Source organism: Pongo abelii, chromosome 10 (assembly GCF_028885655.2).
Source record: "Pongo abelii isolate AG06213 chromosome 10, NHGRI_mPonAbe1-v2.0_pri, whole genome shotgun sequence".
NCBI classification, from domain to species: Eukaryota; Metazoa; Chordata; class Mammalia; order Primates; family Hominidae; genus Pongo; species Pongo abelii.
The window spans coordinates 79,831,746-79,852,791 of record NC_071995.2 but is presented as its reverse complement, the minus strand read 5'-3'; the positions used below and the strand labels follow the sequence as shown (position 1 = coordinate 79,852,791).

General features: G+C 33.7%; 1 protein-coding gene across 15 annotated transcripts in view; it reads left to right on the top strand.

Annotated features, from left to right (window-relative positions):
- Nucleotides 1-21,046, top strand: part of PPFIA2 (PTPRF interacting protein alpha 2) — a 493,309-nt gene that overhangs the window by 68,348 nt on the left and 403,915 nt on the right. For 10 of the 15 annotated variants that reach the window (XM_063711635.1, XM_063711631.1, XM_063711637.1 and 7 more), the window contains exon 2: nucleotides 13,122-13,175. The exons of 4 other annotated variants lie outside the window; for them this stretch is intronic. In XM_063711635.1, coding sequence (XP_063567705.1) covers nucleotides 13,122-13,175 — 54 coding nt within the window. Of the gene's footprint in view, nucleotides 1-13,121; nucleotides 13,176-21,046 lie in introns of those variants that run through there. One more of the 15 variants, XM_063711639.1, reaches the window with a different exon arrangement.

Here is a 21,046-nt window from a genome sequence, read left to right as displayed (position 1 = left end):
TGATTGTTGTCAAGCAAAAGAAATATCCAAACTTTGCCACTGCGCTAAGCCCAAGGAACTTAACATTGTATGCACTTTGAAATTCTTACCTGGTGGTGTGGCTCATTTGAATGCTGTCAGTTACATTTGGGAGGAGGTACAAGTAATGAAAAATATGTCCTAGAAATATTAAGGAAAGGAGAGATAAGGATATAAAATATTCTAAATTGATCCCAGTAAATGAAAGAATATTATAAACTTTAAAGCTTTATTTTAGTTATATTTTTGGGGGAGGGAGCTTGAGTGGATGAAAAGGAGAACAAGACTGTAGAACATATAATGACTATAGAATGTTCTGTCATCGACTCTAAATCTCCAGCTCTATGCTGTGCTCTACGACTCCTACATTATGCTATAGTCTCAATTACTTGAATAACATAACATCAATGCATTTTATGCTCTGATTTCAGTTGGTTACATTTCCATTCAATAGTATTATTTGGTATTGTAAACATTTATTCATAATAGAATCCTGGTAGCATCAATTGAAATGGAGCTGCCCAGAAGAAAAATCGATAAATCATATGTTCTTTTGCTATTTCTAATTAACATTATGATCATCACTTATTTCAAAAACTGAACTAAAAAATAAAAAATAAATTTGAAATTCACTTATTATGATTTAGAACTTGATGAATTTCTTTCCCAAAGAAAACAGCAATGCAAAGGGAATTTTTCTGCGTGTTTCTTAGATTCCAAATTAGACTTCCTTTCACAAATTTTGCATATCTGATTTTGGATAGTGTTGCTAATTGCTGTTTTGTTTTTTTTTTTTAATTTAAGATCTCATCTCTCCCCCTAGCTCTATCTAATTCCGCCAAGGCTATTATTTCCAAAATTAATGTATGACCATAAAATACTTAATATTCAGCTGAAAATCCTATGCCAATTTTTTCTATAAGTGTGAACTTGAATTTGAATATAGATCGTCTGTTTTCTTGCCAGCTTATTATGATTACCTTGAAACTGTTTACATTAATTGGCTTAATACCTAAATTCTAGTTAGGGAGAGATATGGTTAAATAAATATGTATTAGGAATATCTATTATTAGAAGTATCTATTTTAAAAACAGATAGATATATATAGATATTTTGTAAACCACTTGCCCTGTTTTTGCTTTCAGTTCACGAAAAATTCTGCCTTGTGGTTATTTATGAATCAGACTGATAAATTGCCTTAAGGTACCACAGTCAGTGGAACTGCAGTTATTAACAGTTGGAAAAGACAGTATTTTATTCTTCCCTCTTATAAAAATCACTTCAGATAGGCTAATCTCCAAGTTTTTTTTTCTAACACAGTATTTTAGGGTACTATTTACTGAGTTGAAAATAAAACCTGATTTTTAAAATTAAAGTATATGGTATTATATTTTTCTAGTTATTTGCTTGCATTTTGTGTCAGATAGGAGAAGATCTAAGCATCATGTAATTGAAGACTTAATTGTAAATTAGAATTACAGTAATTGAGCCTCCGATCCACCAAACAAAAGTGAGTCTCCCATAAATTATGTGTATCTAGGATTATAATATTGATATTCTCATTTAAATGTTTAATTCTTCTTCTCAGTGGCTATAGCACGTTTCTAACCTACTTAAAGCTTCCCACATCATGGTATATAAACCTGTGATATCAAATAACACATTTAAAGAGGAATAAATTTGTATGGGTTTATGATGTACATGTTACCCAATACATAGTTTTTAATGTACAGCAAAAAGAGTACTCATTTTTTTATTAGGAAGAATGAAAATAATATGCTTTAATATGACTGGTGAAAAATGTATAATAACCAAAGCCATGGAAATGCATAAAAGTTATAAGACTATGTGGGGAAATAAAATGAATCTTAGGGTTCCTTCCCTTTCAGGCAAAATAATCTCTAGAAATCTGATGGAGATTTATACCTAAGATTAGTCTATATTTGGGTCTTATTTACATGTATTCTAATGCTTATCTGTTTTAACATATATCTTTATGTAATCTGTATCCATAGCCTATCTTTATTTTACACGTGTGTAACTAGACTGTGCCTATGTGTTATTACATGAATAATAATAATTAATATTAATTGTTAACTGTAAGTTATCAATAGGTAGCTTTCCATGAATTATCAAAACTAATATTAATTATTATAATAAATATTCCAAACCTTTCTAATTTGTGTACTAGGACATAGATTGATTTATTTTATGTAAAGAACATAAAACAATTAGCCTAAGATGACACAGATAGTAAGTAGTAAAGCCAGGCTTGAACCTGTTCTGTGGATCACTAAGCTGTCTATTTTTGCATGTGTCTTACATTTTGCAGGCTTGAAGTAAAATTGGAGAGCTGTTGACTACCCCTCAGGCAAAGTTTCTTGGGACAGTACCTCTGTTGTGCTAGAGTAGAACCCTCCCTTCGGTCTGAGGGACTCAGGAAAGCCTCCCCAGAGGAGATGGTGCCTAGACTGAGTTTCAAAGGATGAATTACATTCACCCACAAGGTAGGGGTGGCTTTCTAGACATAAGAATCTGTGGTGCAGAAACATAAAAGAAAACACTTGTCACAATAAGGAAGTGCAGGATTCATTATGATAAGAGTGCAGGGTTTCTTTTTTGGAAAGTGGTAAAAGGTGAAGTGAGAAAAGTAGTTCAGAAATGTATGATGATGATGGAAAACCACATGTACAGAGGTTTGATTATCTTTCCTTCCTAGAAATGGGGACCTTACTTAAGTATTTTGAGTACGGAAGTAACCTGCCTATATTTGCATTTAAAATACATCACTCTGGGGCAGTGGTTCTCCAACCTTAGCCTGCATCAGACTCACTCAGAGGGCTTGTTAAACAGTTTCAGATGCAGCTGAACTCAGGTAGGGCCCAAGAAATTGCATATCTTATGAGTTCCTGGGTGATGTTGCTGCTGCTGCTGGTGGTAGTCCTCAGGCCACACTTTGGGAATTGATTTGAAGAAAAGATGATATGAAAGTGAGAGTGGAAAAAGGAACTCAACAAAGACACTATTTTGGAAAAAGCCAGGGGTCAGGGGAAAATAAAATGAGGTTTTGAACTAAGCTAGTAAATTCAGTGGTAAATGAAAGAAGGCAATCAACTAAGCAGATATTTATAAGGAAAACTAGACTGGATTGGTATATGGATACCAGAGTAAGGGAAAACTCTATTGACATCCATAAACCTAGATTGGATAACTAACTGCTTATTGAAAACATCAACAGGAATAGGAGATTGGCAGTTGGCCATGGCAATGGCTGATAAAGAAGATGATGTCTTATTTGGATATAGTGAGTTTGAGATAGCAAGGATGCATCAATGTGGAAAAGTTGGAAAAGAGAAATTGATTGAGACTGAGTCAGGAATTAGCAAAACATTCCCTTTATCGCCTCAGCCATATGGAAAGGAATGGACAAGAAAAAGTGACACACAAAATTTATGAAGTGGAAAATGTAGAACCTGAATCTCTGGCACTTTCTCCAGAAAGCCCTATTCTATGCACTATTGAAACACTTGTGCCTTTGCTACACATTGTATTTCCTAGTTAGGTTTGAGTTCAGAGAGAAGACTTTGAAATTAGAAATATATAGCCAAGATTTTGGGAATTTTACTTTTTGGCTAAATCTAATGTTCTCAGCTCTTACATTTACAGATCAATCAAGGATAACCATTCTCCCATCAGAGGATATCAGCCGCCTCAGAATTATTCTGCCTGCAATTTGTTGCATTTCTTTTTCAGATAGTGAATAAGTATTTATGTTTTTTTCCAAGTCACCATATGCATGCCAGGAAGTTCTCCCTATTCTTTTCTCACACCTCAATTCATTCAAGAGAGTGTCATTGTTAAAAATCATTGCCTCTGGAATCAGCCTCTTTGGTTTGAACACTTATTAGCTGTGTGACCTTTGTTAAGTCATTTAAACTCTGAAAGACCCAGTTTCATCATCTTGAAATGGTGGAAATAATAATGGCTAAGAGAGTTAGGATGTTACCTAATGCGGCAGTAGAGCTCTTAGCATGGTGTCTGTTTCAGTAAATGCTTAATAAATGTTAATTATTATGTTACTCAACCAGTTCCTGGAGACACTTACCCAGTATGCATTCAAAAATAAAGTACAATCTGGCAATATGAAATACCCAAACTAATTGTCACACTATAAAATTTAACACCACAACCCTTGTCTGTTATAATTTTAACAACACATTTCTCAAAATTCTTCCTCATGTTGTTCTGCAGATTTATGTGCTTTTGGACTGAAAAATCCTTAAAGTCAGAGAGCATGTCATAACTCTGAATGCTATGAAACCTGTGACCTTGATTTACTCCTTATTGTGTCCTCCTATGAAGAGTACAGTGCCTCAGCCACAAAATTTACTCAACTGCTCTTTTTTGAAGGAATTAATTGTGTGGCTTAAGGAAAATTCAGATTCAGGCTGGCCTATACTCAAAGTAAAGAAATAGATATTTCCCCTTTTTTTGTTTTAAAGAATAATTAAAAAGGACACCTTTTGGCTTACATAGGAAAGATTTATAAAATTGGTCTGTGTGTTTCCTGCTTATTCTATGCTTCCCAGGAAATTTATCCTGTAATGTTGCCAAGGAAACACTAACTGCTTAAGTCTGGTTGAGGAGGAAGATGCCTCATTAACAAACTCAGCTTCAGTATTTGGATGCTTGCCTTAAGGAGCTGGTATTCAGTGATGAAAGATTGTTTCCATTAAGCCTTGTGTGAAAAAGTGAATGATTTGTTTAAAATAAATTTTATCTTCTATTACTTATTCCCAGTACTGTGAACCAACACACTATGAGATGTTACCTAAAAATAAACATTATTGATTTTTAGTTTAACATATTTGAACCATTTATTAATGCCAGACATACATGTTAGGTCAAATTTTCAAGCATTGATTTATTGATTATACAATGATTAAGGTGTCAGACCTTTAATTGGAAGCATTGGCAGTATTTAGCCGGAGGATGAATTTAATGTATTGTTTATTGACTATTAAATAATTTTGCATTTTTCCTTCTGATGCACTAGAAACCATGTAATATATAGAAACTTAGTACCTCAAGAGATGAGAAAATACAGAGTGAGGAGTTTTTCAGGAGAATGTCTCATTAGTGATATATGATGGAACAGAAAATACACTGGGCTTGGAGTTATAACACTTGGGATTTCAAAGCTTCTTTCGAGCATTCACCAGCTGTGTGATTTGGGGCAAGTCATTTATTAGTTTATTCACTCAGGCATTTTATAAAGATTTATTGTGCAAACATTATTGCTTTGAGCCATGCTTTCAAAGTGATACAGTTATACAAAAATAAGACACACTTCACCATATGTACTCTGAGATTCAACTTTTTATATATGTAAAAATAGTATCACATAATTTATTCATTCATTCATTCAGTAATTGTATTATTCAATAAGTATTTATTGAGTCTCCACTGTGTGGCAAGCTGTTCTATAGGCTGATGATAGGTGTTCACCTCTTGCTGGACTCTTGACTACATTGTTCTTACACCTTACTTCTTTAGGTTTAAGGGTGGTTACAATGTCTAGCTGGTCCTAGTTCCTGTGTACCACCATTTCTCTGGACCCTGTAAACTATCCATATCTCTATAAATCATACCTTTATTAAATTGTTCTTCTGTATAGTCTCTGAGTTTGTCAGTTTCTTCAGGTGGAACCTTGACTGACTTAGACAATTAGTTAGGGAAGGTCATTCAGAATTTTGGTATGTAAGCTAAGATCTGAATGAAGTGGGTGAGTTAAATAGGAGGATATCTACTGCTATGGTTTTAATGTTTGTCCCCTTCAAACCTCATGTTGAAATTTGACACCTAATGTTGGAAGTGGTACCTACTGTGAGATGTTTGGGTTATGGGACAGATCCCTCATGAATAGATTAATGCCCTCCCTTGGGGGTGAGTGGGTTCTCTCTTTATTAGTTCCCATGAGAGCTGGTTGTTACAAAGAGCCTGGCACCTCCTCACTCTTTCACACAGCTGACTCCCCTTGGCCTTCTGCCATAGGTGGGGGCAGCCTAAGGCCCTGCTCAGATGCAGAAGTCCAATCTTGAACTTTCTGGCCTCAGAATTCTGCACCAAATAAACTTTTTTTTTCTTTATTTTTTATTACCAAGCCTAAGGTCATCCTTTATAGCAACACAAAATGGACGAGGACATCTAGAAATGAGCACCCTAAGAAGCAGGAAAAGCGTGGGCAAAGGCCCTGAGATAGAAGCCAAATTTTGCATATTTTTTGGAATAATAATGAGGCCATTGTGTCTGAGAAGGCAGGATGGAGGGAGAACGGCAAAAGATATGGTCAGAGAGATAGCCAAGAGCCAGATCATACAGGGCATGGCAGAGCATGGCAATAAGTTTATGTTTTGTTTTAAGATTGCTGGGAAACCATTTAGGGTTTTGGTCAAGACAGCAATGTGATCTAACTTACAATTTAAATGTATAGTTTGGCTACTATATGGAGAATATATAGGGGAGAGGGAGATAACAAGTTCATGGACAACAGTTAGAAAGCTATATATATATTATTTTTTTCAGTTTATGTGATAGATATTATTGATATAGTACAAGGGATTAGGATGACAGGAATGAAGGTAGTGAGATGTAGTCAAATTCAAGTATAATAATTTTATATATACTTGAATTTATATATAGACTTAGTGGGGTTTGCTGATGGATTTGGACCTGAGCAACTGGGTGAATGGTGATGTCATTTAATAATGACAGTGGCAATCACTGGGATGGGAACCTAATTTAAGGGAAGAGTTGTGATGGAATCAAGAGTTTAATTTTTGCATTATTGCATTTTACATGGCTATAATACATCTAAGTGGAGATTGAAGTGGCAGTATGGATCTCAGAGGATAAGTTGAAGCTGAAGATAGAAATTCAAAATTTATCAGCGTGCATTATATTTAGAGCCACAGTACTAAATAAAATCATGTAGCGGGTGAAAATAAATGAAAGCCAAAAGGGAAAAGTATTTCAATAAAGATGGAGTAGTCAGCTGTGTCGACTGAAGCTTAGCGATCAAGAAATATGATGACAGAACATGAAAAATTAAATTTGAATGATAGGATATCATTGGCAACCTTGGTAAGAGGAGTTGCAGTGATGTGGTGGGCACAACAGGGCATATCAACAGAAAGTAGTGGGAGAGGGGAATTTTGAGAAACTTTTCTATAAAGGAGATGAGAGAAATGCTTGATTTCAATATTTTGAATACAATAAATATTGTCAAGTTTTAACATATATATAATACTTCATTAAATACTTTAAAGACTTGAAATAATTTTAAATATAACCATTCGATAGAAATGGTCATTTTACTATTTCACGTTGATTCCACTGATACTGATTTTTTAATAGACTGCTTAATGAACTCTTATGTACTCTATATTGAAATATGATAACTTTTCCCAAAGAATCTATAAACTAGTCCCAAATTACAAATATGCGTGCATTAGTTTGCTAGGGCTCCTGTAACAAAATACCACAGACTGAGTGACTTAAATAATATAAATGTATTTTCTCACAGTTCTGGGGCCGGAATTCCAAGATAAAGGTGTTTGCAGATTTTATTTCTTCTGAGGGTACTCTCCGTGGCTTAGAAATTGCTGCCTTCTTCTTGTGTTCCCATATGGCCTTTGCTCAGTGTGCACACATCCCTGCTATCTCTTCTGCTTCTTATAAGGACACTAGTCATATTGGATCAATCTTCTTAATCACCTCATTAAAGACCTTACATTCAAACACAGTTACATTCTTAGGTACTGAGTTTTAAGATTTCAACATTTGAATTTTCAGGGAACATAATTTAACCCATAACAATGCATAAATCTGAAATTTTAAAATGCCCATAATTGAAAATTATTATAATGTTTTAAGCATTTTCATATTACGTTAAGTGACTTTTCGAACAAGTGAAAGCTTAAAACCTGATATTAACTTTAAATATAACTCTCAGGTTTGAAGATATCTTGGGTCTTGTGGCATATGCGATGCGAGAGTCAACTAACTCTTTAGAATTTTATTTGTTCATTCTTACTGTATTCGATAGCCAAATTATTTTATCATATTTTTATTTAACATAATTGGCTGATCCTGCTCTTCAAGGATAAAAATAAGAATCCAGCAACAGCTCTGAGAAAGACCTGAAATCCTAATATCCTTTTTTTTTTCACTTGCACACAAAGGAAGCAAGACTTACAGTATCTGAACTTGATGGCTTATGCTGAGAGCCACATTATTAATCCCTATAGCTCCATCATTCAAAGTGTTTGTCAAGGGAAAAATATGACAATTCTTGGAGCAGGAAGCCAGGGAGCAAAGGTGCAGGGGAACAACCAGTAGTACAAATGCAGTGCAATGTAGACTCCTCAAGTCTGAGAATGCCCTAAGTCTCACTCTACTTAGAGCTCTGACACTGATCACCTCACTCTTCCTGGAGCTCAACCTTCCCAAGCTTTAAGACTTCTGATTCACTGGCTGTCCTTGGTTTACTAGGTTTTCATGCCGGGACCAGAACTTTCCAGTGTTGAAAAACTGACTCTGCACAGCTATGTTAAGGACTGGCTAATAACCCCACTTAGGTTTTTCACACCTTGGAGAGGAAAATGAAGCTTTCATTATCTGAAATGATGTTTAAGAAATGAAGTTTCTTATATAATTAATAGATAGGAGTTTATTTCATTCGGCATTGATGATAAAAATTCATATGATTGAGGATACCAGTGTGAAGCAGCATGCAGTCCCTGAGCAACCACATGGGGTAGGTGCTTGCTGCACTTCTACAGATTCGAGTGATAAGGAGACGATGAATCCAAATGGATTTATGTTTGTTACTTACACAGTCAGCATAAAGAAGGCTACCATTGTTTCAGCTCCTCAGGTCCCTAGAAAGGCCAGGATTCAGATGAGACAAGTGAGGTGCTTAGGGCACAAAATTTAATAAGGTGCTCACTATCAATATTATACAACTGCAGGTCAGCAGTTGTATGACCCTAAGAACCAGCACCTACTTAAATTTTGCACTATAGGCGCCTCACTTACCTGCTCTAATTCTGACCCTGGTACCAATTTCCACTGGACAACACTGAACTGGATGGGTCAAATGATAGGAAACAAGAGAAGTGGGCTGTATGGTTAGGGAGGAGCCAATTCCATACTGCACCTAAGTGGTTTGATATCCTGAAGATGGACCTGGTGTAGGCAGGTGTGAGGTGGGAAGTCCCATGCCTCACTGGTGTGAGGGAGGCAAATAAGAAATAGCTATGGAAAAGCTCCTCACAAGACTGCCTCCTTTGTCATGTTCTGAGAGGGTCACGGGATATTCCACCAAGATTTACCAGCCTATGGTTTAGCCTTACCTGCATCGCCAACATAGATATGTGCAGTGTCACCAGGGTACCAGGGTGAAACTGTTCACTAGGACTGGTAATTAAAAAAAATACAGGTTTGGAGTCCTACATATATGTTTTATAACCCATTTCTTAATAGCTCTATGATACTGTATGAGTTATGTAAACTATCTAACCTTTTAAGTGAGAAAATAATTAACTAACATAAGTTAATTATGGCGTTAATGTCTACAAAGCACTTATAAGAGTACCTGGCACATAGCAACTGTTCACTGAGTAGTAGCTATTTTATTAGCTATTAGATACAAATGATGACCTCAACATGGTATGCAATATGGTTAAATAAATTCTGTAGCCTAGTTAAAAATAAGATTATGTTTTGAGTGTTTTAATCAAACAAATAATATTTTTACAATAATAAGTCAAAAAACTTTCTAGGAAGTCAATGTTTATACTATTTGATGTCCCCTTTTGTTGTTATCTATATAAAATATATTGAAATAAGAAAATAGACACATTTGTCAAAGATTTTACTTATACTTTGCAGATAAAATATTCAACAACCATCAAAAATATTGACTCACTTTTAGTTATTATTTGAAAGCTATGTAGTAATCATATGTCCAAGAGTTCCTCAAGTATTTGTTTTATCTATTATTTTACAACATAAATGCATCCATGCACACTTATGTTCATTATGCACACCTGAGAAAATTCCTATTGCATGAAATGATAAGCCATGTTTAACTTGGAACTCTCTCCAAGTAGGACACTCTTTTTCAACTTACACTCAAAATAGAACATGAACTCAAACATTTTTTTACAATTAAATGATTTACGTTCAATTTACAACATACCCATTTAGAGATAAGAATATACATCTGTATACTATTTAGAGCCATTAATTCAAAATTTGTTTTAAATTCAATGTGTTAAAAACTACAAAATTTATTGCCCTTTTCATTCATCTTCTACATTCTTCTTTCTCATTTTTTCTCAAGACATGACAATCCCAAAAAGCTTAAAATTTTAAAAATCTGAAACTTGGCACAACTTACTTAGATAAGAAATCTTAATGATCAAACTTTACAAAATATGAGAAAATTCATTGACTAAATTGCTAAAATACTTGTTATCCACATCAGTTTCTGTATTATCCGTCCGATAGCTTCATTAAAATTTGTATCATTAATATAACTTATATGCCTTTCTGCAAAGAAAGACATGTATTAACTCCAAATGCACTTGATATCTTTTTTTTTCATTTTAAGTATAATTGGAAATAACATTTTACATGAACAGAAACTTGTTTCAGTATAGTCATAGCAGAAATATTATCAAACAGTGCAAGCTGTGTGTTTTCTGTAAATCTAATATTTTAGTCATTTTACTACCTAATGTTGTTCATTCCATGAGATTTTAAGACAATTTTAAGTTATGTTTTATCTTTGGATTTGATAAGGATATTAATATTCCTTGCCAATTTATACATGTGTTTGATGTTTTGTTTTAATTATGCAAAGACAAAATTTACTTAAGTGACAATAAGAATGCTAAAGAACATGTAAGATCAGATAATTTAGGTGAATTGATTTTTTTTATGTTGGGCATAATGTTGGAATAAAGCATTTGAACAGGATGGAGAGGGTAGGCCTTTTACAAATAGACCCAAAAATGCCGATATAATTAGGATATTTTTACTTTTCAGAGCCAGAAATCTATCTTAAGCTGAATTGCAGGCAGAGAGAACATCTCATTTCAAACATTCCTCAAATGATACAATCAAGGACTTAAACTCTACCATTATGTTTTTCAGATTCTATATTGCCTTAATTCTCTGGCGGGTCCCTACAATATTTGAAGCAATTTTTATTAGCCTCTTTTGTAGCTAGAATGGGAGAGGGAAAGGAGTAGTTCCTCAAAAGGATTCTAGGTAGAGAAAAAATATATATACATTTCCATTAGAAAGGAGACCATTTAATAATTTTCTTGGTAAGTACTCCTTGTCATTTGTGACCTTTAATAGACTATGCATGAACAAATTCATTACCCATTATGTTCCTGTTCAAAGTTAGCATTTCAGATAGAAACAGTTATAACACCATCCTTCCCTGTCCCCTTCCTTGAATGTTTCCATCACATGCTCATCCCAGCCCCATATTGTATTATTAAGAGTCCTCGCTTTTTCAATATAAGGGGAAAATCATCTGATTAAGTCCTAAGTGAATTAGTAGCATAAGTCCTTTTAATTATATCAAAGTATTGGCCTTTTTCCTCATCATAGGCGTTTAAATTTCTATTACTTCAATCAGGACTTAATTATCCTTCTTCTTTGCTTTCTTAATGCAACTATATTTCCCCCTTCTTCATCCCTGTCTTTCCAACTAGATGCAAACAGATAAGAGGTGATCAGAGTCATAAGAAAGAACATTTTTAGCCAAGAAGTGTAACCATTCGTTTTAACCCAAAACTCCTTTCCAGCAGCCTTTTAGCAGAGAGTTGTGTTTTTTTCATTTGGGAGGGATGCGGGACGGTTTACAACTTAAATCGGTTGCAAACACTAAAAACCTGGGTGATTTTACTTTAAAACCTAGAATTGCAACTTCTTTTGAATAAGTCATATAATCGTTAGTAACCCGGGAACCAAAGCCTTAGAACTGATAAGGCTGAGTTGTAGTTGTCCCTATAAACAGGTTACAGCCTCTACAGCTTATCACACCATTACCTGTTTCTCCATTTATAAATTTAACAACTATAGTCATTACTCAAGCATGACCTTCTGTAGTTACCTATTAAAGATTAAAAATCGATCTTTTTATATTTTTATACTCTATGTGTAGAAATAGAGTAGACCATAGTTATAATTTTTAAAATTTGCAACAACATGGATGATCCTGGAGAATATTAGGTAAAATCAGCCAGGCACAAAAAGAGAAATGTCACCTGTTCTTACTCATATGTAAGAGCTATAAAAAAAATGATCTCATGGAGGTAGTGAATAGAATGGTGGTTACCACAGACTGGGAAGGCTAGTTGGGAGGTGGTGAAAAAAGAAGATTTGGTTAATATTTTTATCTACAGTTAGATAAAATGAATAAGATATAATGTTCAGTAGCACAATAGGCCGACTATTGTTAACAATAATTTATTGTATATTTCATAATAGTTAGAAGAGTATATTTGGAATGTTTCCAAAACAATGAAATGATAAATGTTTGAGGTGATGGACCTAAATTTGATTATTATACATCAAATACTTACATCAAAATATCATACGTATGTCATAAATATGTACAACTATTATGTATTCATAAAAAATAAAAAAATTTTAAATTTTTTAGGTTAAACATTTTCCATGGGTTTAATATTTTTGAAAATAATACGTTAAACTGAAGTTTTCTTAAATTTTCTTTTTTCTGCTCTCACTTCAGCTCTTCAAAGATGAAACATCTGCATATTTAAAAAAATCTGTTTATATGTTTTTCTTTTTATAGACTGTCCAGAGTTGGAGAGAATATCTAGATCATTAGATGTAGACTATTTGTATAGTATTACAGTGTCCAAGATTGCAAAAAAATAATAAAATACCTGACGTGCCCTAACTTTGCAGCTAAATAAAGTATTACACTGTGGGACTGGGGGATTCTTCATACTGTTGAGTAGCACTTTACAATCAACACCTCTCCCCTTTTCAGGATATCGAATCCCTAACAGGAGGGCTGGCTGGTTCTAAGGGGGCTGATCCACCGGTAAGTTAGATTCTTCATTAAATTTAACTGTTGACGAATTGAATTGTGTACACACCAGATCATCAGTCGATTGCTTGTATATTATTTGTCATATGCAGGTACTTTTTTATAAATACAGTTATTATAGAAACTAATAACAGAAGTATGAAATTGCTTTGAGGTGTGGTCTGGTGTTTTTATTAAAAAGTTTTAACAACTCATAAAAATTATCTCAATTTATTGGCTTTAAAAATAGGAATAAAATCTTTATTAGAATATCTCAGTAATTTATGTTCTACTAACTGGAGAGTTTATTTTTCTAAATATGAGTATAGTATTTGGGTTGCAATATATTTTCTAGTTACTGAGAAAAATTATGTCTATGTGATAAATAGTATTGACTCTTGATATTGTTCTTTTCTACTTAATTCAGGAAGCTTCCAGGAAATTAAAGTTTATAAAGTGTTCTAAAGTTTCTATGAATTATAATTTATAAGCAGTAACAAAAGCTTGATGTTCTATTATTGGAACATCTTAGTCCTTTCTGTGATATCAGATTTCAGAAAACACTGATAGAGATGACATCCCTATGACTTCATGCTTGAGATCCAAAATAATTTCAAAGAGTATATCTAAAATAATAAGACAGATTCAACTTATATCAACAAATAGTCAATGCATACATTTTTATCATTACTTGCTTTTTATTTAGCAAAATGAAATTTAATGAGGAACTTGCAGAACTCAGTGTTATCATTTTTTAGCTATTCTTCACATAGGCGTGTAGGTGAAGTACTTCAACTCCATTAAAACACCTGTGAGTTGTTCAAGAGATAACTTTCTGTTCTAGGTCTTTCTCTCCTGTCTCACTCTGATGTGTCTCATGGTGTTATCTAATTTTCATCAAGTTGCTCCTAAAGTATGGCTAAAAAACATATTATAGTCCTTTTCCTTCTTTTTATTTTTATCATAAGTATTTATGTGGAAAAATGTATTGGCTGCAGACAGCTGCTTATATTTATCCCCTAGACCTATTACATTACAATGTAAGGCAAGATGAAATGTAAGTCAACCCGGAAAGTATATTGACAGGATTAATGGCCAGTCTTTTACTTAAGTATTGTAGGTGAGTGCTTATGTGATGTAATTTTACCCTTCTGCCTTGCACAGTGCTTGCCCATAGAATTCAACTTACATCAGAAAAGTAGATCTACTACTTTCAAAGTACTTCCCTCAACTGTTCACTGATTCCTGGAAGAATTCTACAGTTAGAGATTAGTCGGTTTCAAAGGATTTGTCCCTTGTTCAAAGCAAAATAAAATATCTGTCTTCTGCCAAGTACTGATAAAGATCTTATCCATTATTTACATGTTAAAATAAATTAGTTTGTCATACCCTCTAAGAAAGCATGTTTCTAAACATGAAAGATTGAATGGGTATGTGGCCTAGTTGTTGAAAGAATCCTTTTGCAGGGAGAAAATAAAGGTCACAGAAAGGAAAAATGGTATCCTGAAGGCAAAGCACATCAATGTCATTCCCCATAAATAAAAGTGAATAGGCATGAGTTATACAACTTTATCTCTCTCTCTCTCTCTCTCTCTCTATATATATATATATGTATATATAGTATATCAATCTATATATGTATACTTAGATAGATAGATAGATTTTTTTAAAAAAAACAACTTATAATATTGTGAAGAAGATAGGAGTTCTTTCTTGGCTGTGCTATACCATGATGATTATTTTATACTTATGGTTTCTGAAGTTTCAATGATTGTGCTTATTTTATAACATTTTGTAGAGTGGAAAACATTATGAACATTTCAGAGTGCATAAGGGCTTAGGCAATCTAGGGGTTCATTAGTACACATTAATTCAGTGTCTCCCATTGTTAAGGAGCTATCTAGAACATACTGCCGGGAGCTATGTAATAGTCATTTTCTTTAGCCCTTATTATCTAAGGTATGTAGGTATCTAGCCCAGTAGTATCTAGGGTTACTTCCATCATTTAAGAATAAAGCAATGAATGAAGCTATTGTTTTTGCCTCCAAGTTAGAAAACTGAAAGTCAGATTAAATTATACATAATCTAAATAAATTTCAAGTTTTTAAAATAATTTTTTCCTTTTTAAAATTAAAAATAATTTTTTTGAGACGGAGTCTCGTTCTGTCTGTCACCCAGATGGGAGTGCAGTGGCATGATCTCGGCTCACTGCAGCCTCTGCCTTTTGGGTTCAAAGGGTTCTCCTGCCTCAGCCTAGCGAGTAGGTGAGATCACAGGCGTGCGCCAACATGCCCGACTAATTTTTGTGTTTCTAGTAGATACAGGGTTTCACTGTGTTGGTCAGGCTGGTCTCAAACTCCTGACTTCAAGTGATCTGCCTGCCTTGGCCTCCCAAAGTGTATTTTTTCCTTTCTTTAAAAAATGTCATTTTAATAGATCATCAAAATACTATTGTCTACTTCAAAAGCTATGCTTTTTCTGGAAACCATTCTATGATGATGTTTTCATTGGTAAGAAATTCAAAGTCTTATATTTTTTCATTTATTGAACAGAATACATCAAGTATTGAGTGAATGATCTCTCATAAGGATGCATAGCTGTCGAGTAATTTCTTTGTCAGTATAATAGAAATCTCAGAGTTATCTTGAAATGTTAATGGTATGTTTAAAATTGCAAATTTTGCTGTGGGTACACATAAATGTTATTTCTGAAGCATTAGAAAAAAGAGTGAAGTTTGTTATTTCAAATGGTAGGGCATATATAGAAGGTTGTGTCAAATTTGCAAATGTCATTATAAGTAAATTTGCATATCTGGTAAGAATAAATTTGAGAACTCTAGGAGAATATTGTATTAATATTTTTAACAATAAGTGTTAAATAGATTTTATTGAAAATTCAAGCAGTCTCAGTTTTAATGTTAATAAAGAAAAAGAAAATCACTCATTCATGGTTTTCAAGGGTGATTCAAAATTTTACAAATGGCCTGTTTCTGAAAAGGATTTTAATTCAGAAACTGGAAATTAATTGTAGCAGCAAACACAACTTGCAGATTTTTCCAAATCACATGATTATCTTAGAAAATAAATGCTTTTATCATTGGAGAAAAAAATAGTATCTGTTAAATATTAACTTAAAGCTGTCTTTGAAAATTACATGAAAAGATATTCTATATTTGGCATATGTTTCCCATTCATAAAAATTGGATCACAGATTAACCTCCAGCATGACAGCATAGAATTTATTTACATAGAAGTACAAAGGAAAAGAAACTAGAGAATCAAAATTAAAAGTGTAAAATTCATTATTAAATTAAATAGTGCTTTGTAAATATACCACTTTGTCATAGTGTTTTATGTTTTAAATATGAGCAATATTAAAATGTAAAATACTTGGGAACTGTAAAGAATCAAAGTGCCCCACATTGTCAGCCAACCCCTGGCAAGGCCAGGGTAAAGTATATCCATGTCTGCTACCGATGGCCAAGAGGACTTTGAATACTGAAGTACTGGGGTGCAATGCATGAACTCTGTTATATATCTCTAAAGCATGAACCTGCTATCTGGAGAGCTGTAGTTGTGCAGATCAGTGTGTAACCAGCGGTGTGAAGGATCCCTTCCTGTGTTGAACCCATGAGCCAGTAGGAGAGAGGTGTAATTTTTAAGACAACCCCTGCCCTGGTGCCAGAATTGTCTGTAGACTGTGGACTAGGTATAAGTCAACAGGTAGGATTTAGTGGATCAGCTTGGCCATATGAGTTAAGTTTAGTGATAACAGACTCAAGCAGAGTCTGTATATACACAATGAAAGGTGTTTCTCTTTGCAATTTGGCTTAGGAAAATATTTTGATTGTTATGTAGCTATTTACTTTCTTATTATTTCTGACGTTTTTTAAGGGCTGATATTGACAAAAATCTAATAAAGAGACTACATGAGACATTCCAGAGCATGTTTCATTGTAACATACATTGGTCAAATGTGAAGATGTTTCATTGTATTTTACAAAATGTTATTATCAGGATTTAAATTAAATCTACTTCATTGCCTCATGTAGTAATTATAGCAAGAATACCACTGAAGGTATTCAGTTTCTTCCTTGTTTTCTTTCTATTTATTTCTTTGGAATAATAATATCTATACATTTTGCTCCCTATAGAATTTAATACTTTTAAATGTTCTAAGTTTTTTTTTTTCCTAAATGCTAATGGTTCTCTTTATTTCTAGAGTGTGGTGAATAAGTGATTACCCATCTAATTCATAACCTTGGGCTTGATATACACACTGTCCTGAACATTCTTAAGCTCTATTAGTTTTTTTTTTCCCCACCGAGGAAACAGAATTGTACTTTCTGTTCTCATTTTAATTGTCTTCCTGCTGGTCCTTAGCAATTTAGATAAACACACCACAGAATTTAAAACAATTTCCATTTTCTGAGTGTGCTGTTTAGACCAAATTATATATATTTTAAATTGTAAATGGTCTTAGAGTTTAAAAATCTACAAAACTGATTTTAATTTGATTATTCAAAAGTGACAATGTTCTACTCATTTACTTCAACAGATAAGATAATAAAATAATATTAATCTGAATCGTGTCCTAATTTAAATTATTTCAACCTTATTATATGTCAACCTTATATTGTTATATTATTTCATTTTCCTATTTGTTTATTTCAAATTCAATATATATTTGAGTGTACACTATGTGCTAGGCTATACTATAGCATTTGATTAGGTTTTGGAGACACTGTGATAAACAATACACAGTTACTCATTTCAGAATCTTACAATATACTTGAATGGACAGTTTGGCAAAAACCAATTATAATATCATGTAAGCAAAGGAGAAGATGAAAGCAAGTAAGAGTATCACATAATCCAATTGATGAGAATAGAAAGGGGCTGGAGAAATAAGCAAGGCAAATAGAAAAAAATAATTTCTTTCTTGCCAATTGTAGAATGAATTGAAGTTTGCCAAGTGATGAGGGGACCATGGTATATTAAGCAGAGGAAACAGCATCTGCATAGTAAAAAATGAGAAAATAACATCATGTAGTAAAGTATAAAATAACCTGGGCATGGCAGATAAAGGTGAGATAGAAGGCTAGAAAGTTAAGCCTGGGCAAGAATATGATAAATTACATGGAAGGAATTTGTACTTTATACTAAAGACCAAAGGGAAGCATTGAAGTCTTTAAACAGAAGAGTCAAATGAGATCTTCCCTTTAGAAACATTTTCTTGTTACCAGTTGGAGAGTGAATTAGAGAAAAGACTAAAGCAAAGAGACCTATGAAAAGATTTGCAGTCATTCTTCCAAAGGATAGTGATGAAAATGATCATGGTGACTTTTTTTGTCTATCTCCCTAGATTATAACAATAACTGAGGGCAATATCACAGGAGAAACTCAACATTATTTTTTTAAAAATTAGATGATTAATAAAAGCCTATAAGGTGACAATAAGAATGGAGAAGAATGGATTGACACATGAGATACTGAGAACATGGTGAACATACAAGAATAGGTGGTTGTTTGGAAGCAGACTGAGGCCAATTGAGAAGTCAAGGCTGATATTGGAACTTTCTGGTTTGGCAATTGAGTGGATGAAGGTACCATTCATCATGACAAGAAACCAACGAGATAGAGCATTTTCAAGGGGGAAATGAGGGATTCAGTTTTAGACATGTTAAGTTGAGCTGAGTTGGGAATATCTGAGTGATTTGGAAATGTAAAGGTGAGATCTCATTTAAAGCTATTTATTTGGACATGTAGAAGACCTAATTAAAGCTATTGGAGTTGATGACATCATCCTCCCAAAAAACACGTATATAGAGTTATAAGATAAGAGAGTTCAGAATAAAGCCTGAGAAAGAAAAGCACTTAAGTAAAGGTCAGAGGAAGAATGTGCCTCAAAAGAGACAAAACAGAGATGGGTCCGAGGATGGGATACCAGAAATGTGAGAATTATTAACGCCAAGTTAAAGAGAGGATGACAAGAGGGTTATTAGCAGTTTCATGATGTTGAGAGTTCACAAACTATGTTCGTTGTATTTAACAAGAAGAAATTATCTTGGTGAGAGTAATTGTAGTAGAGTAATTTAGGTAGAATCAAGTTTCCAGGGGCCTGAGAGATTAAATGGAAGACTAACAACTGTATTCAGTGACTGTAGAAAACTATTTTAAGAGCTTGGTCATGCAGGAAGTCAGAGGAAGCAATAGCCAGTAGAGGAGATGGGGTTGAGGCACAATTATTTTAAGGAGATAAGATTTGAGTGAGTTTTGTCATTACCTGTGTGCTTGGTTTAAGCATTTCAGAACCAAAACATTTCCAGGTACTAGTAAATTCCAGATTGTGGTCATAGACATGGGTGATAAAATAAAGACGGACTGAGGCTAATTGGAATAGATGATATTAAGGAAACAGGAGGCCACAGTGTTGGATGAATCATTTTTGTGGGCCCTGCAATGTTTTCTATCTACATTCAGGCCCTTGATGGCCCAATCTATTTCACAGCATAAGTTCTGCTTAAATAATAATAACTGAAAAATTTATATTTCCAGGTTAGATCACTCCCTTGAACTTCAGATTTGTGTATATGACTAAACATTTGACATGTCCACTTGTATATCTGATAGGAATTTAAAACATAACAAGTTAAAAATTGAACTTCTGATTCCTTCTATCACTCTTACAAACCTCCTGATATTTTCCCCTCTCAGTTAAGGGCTACTTCATGCTACCCTTCTCAAAAGCCAAACACTTAAAGTCATAATTGGGCTCTGTCTTCACAATTTATTTAGGATCCTCCAAAACTACCACTGTGTTTAAAGCCACCATTCTTTCTCACCTGTCCAGTCTCTATGAACCAAGAAGGACAGGTTTTATGAAATGTAAATTGCAATATGTTACATTTAGCCTTAAAGCTGTGTTAGCTTCCCATCACAATAAAATTCCCAAAGCTCATGGAGTGGTTTCTGAGACTCTTCATTACTTCCTTCCCTTACGATGATTCTAGGAACTCACCTTCTACCTTTTTCTCCATAGTTCATCCGCTTAGGCTGCACTAGCCATTGCTGTCCCTTTACCCAGGCAAGTTTATTACTGGTAAGGGACAATACAATTGCCATTTTTCCTTCTTTGTGCCATGCTGTTCCCTCAGATATCCTCATAGCTTACTGCCTCACTTTCTTTAGGTCTTTGTTTCATTGTCACTTTAACAGAGTTTTCCATGAACACCCAATATTATTTTTTCTGACCCTATAGGATGATTGTTTATATTTTTCTACTAGAATATAAACTTTACGTAGTTACAGGCCTTGTCCCTTTCTTTCACTATTATAGAATAAAGATTTATAATACTTGGCATATGAGTTCCTCAATAACTATTGGTTGAATGAATGAATTAGAACAAATGTTAATGAGCACACGATTTACATGGACATATTTGTGTGCTCACAATGATAACTCTAGCAGCATACTGCATGGAAAAGGGAGATTGAGGTTATTATAATAATTCTGGAATAAAATTACAAAGGTGAACTTCAGACTATAGTAGTGGTAGTAAGAATGACAATAGCAAATGAAAAAAACTTACAAAATCAGTATTAATAGAATTTTATGGTAGGGAAAAAAATAGGACCCAAGGAAACCTTTAAATGTTGACTGCTGGAAGAAATAACAGTAGAGAAAATCAAAGGGACAAATTTAGAATGCCGTATGTCTTAGTTATGTTGTTCAACATCATTGGAATAGAAACCCTATGAGAGCAGAAATTTCTGTCTGATTTACTGCTGGACCACCAATGCTGGCACATAGTATGCCTTCAATAAGTATTTAATAAACATAAATTAAACAAGAATGATGATGATAACAGGTCTCAGATTGTAATA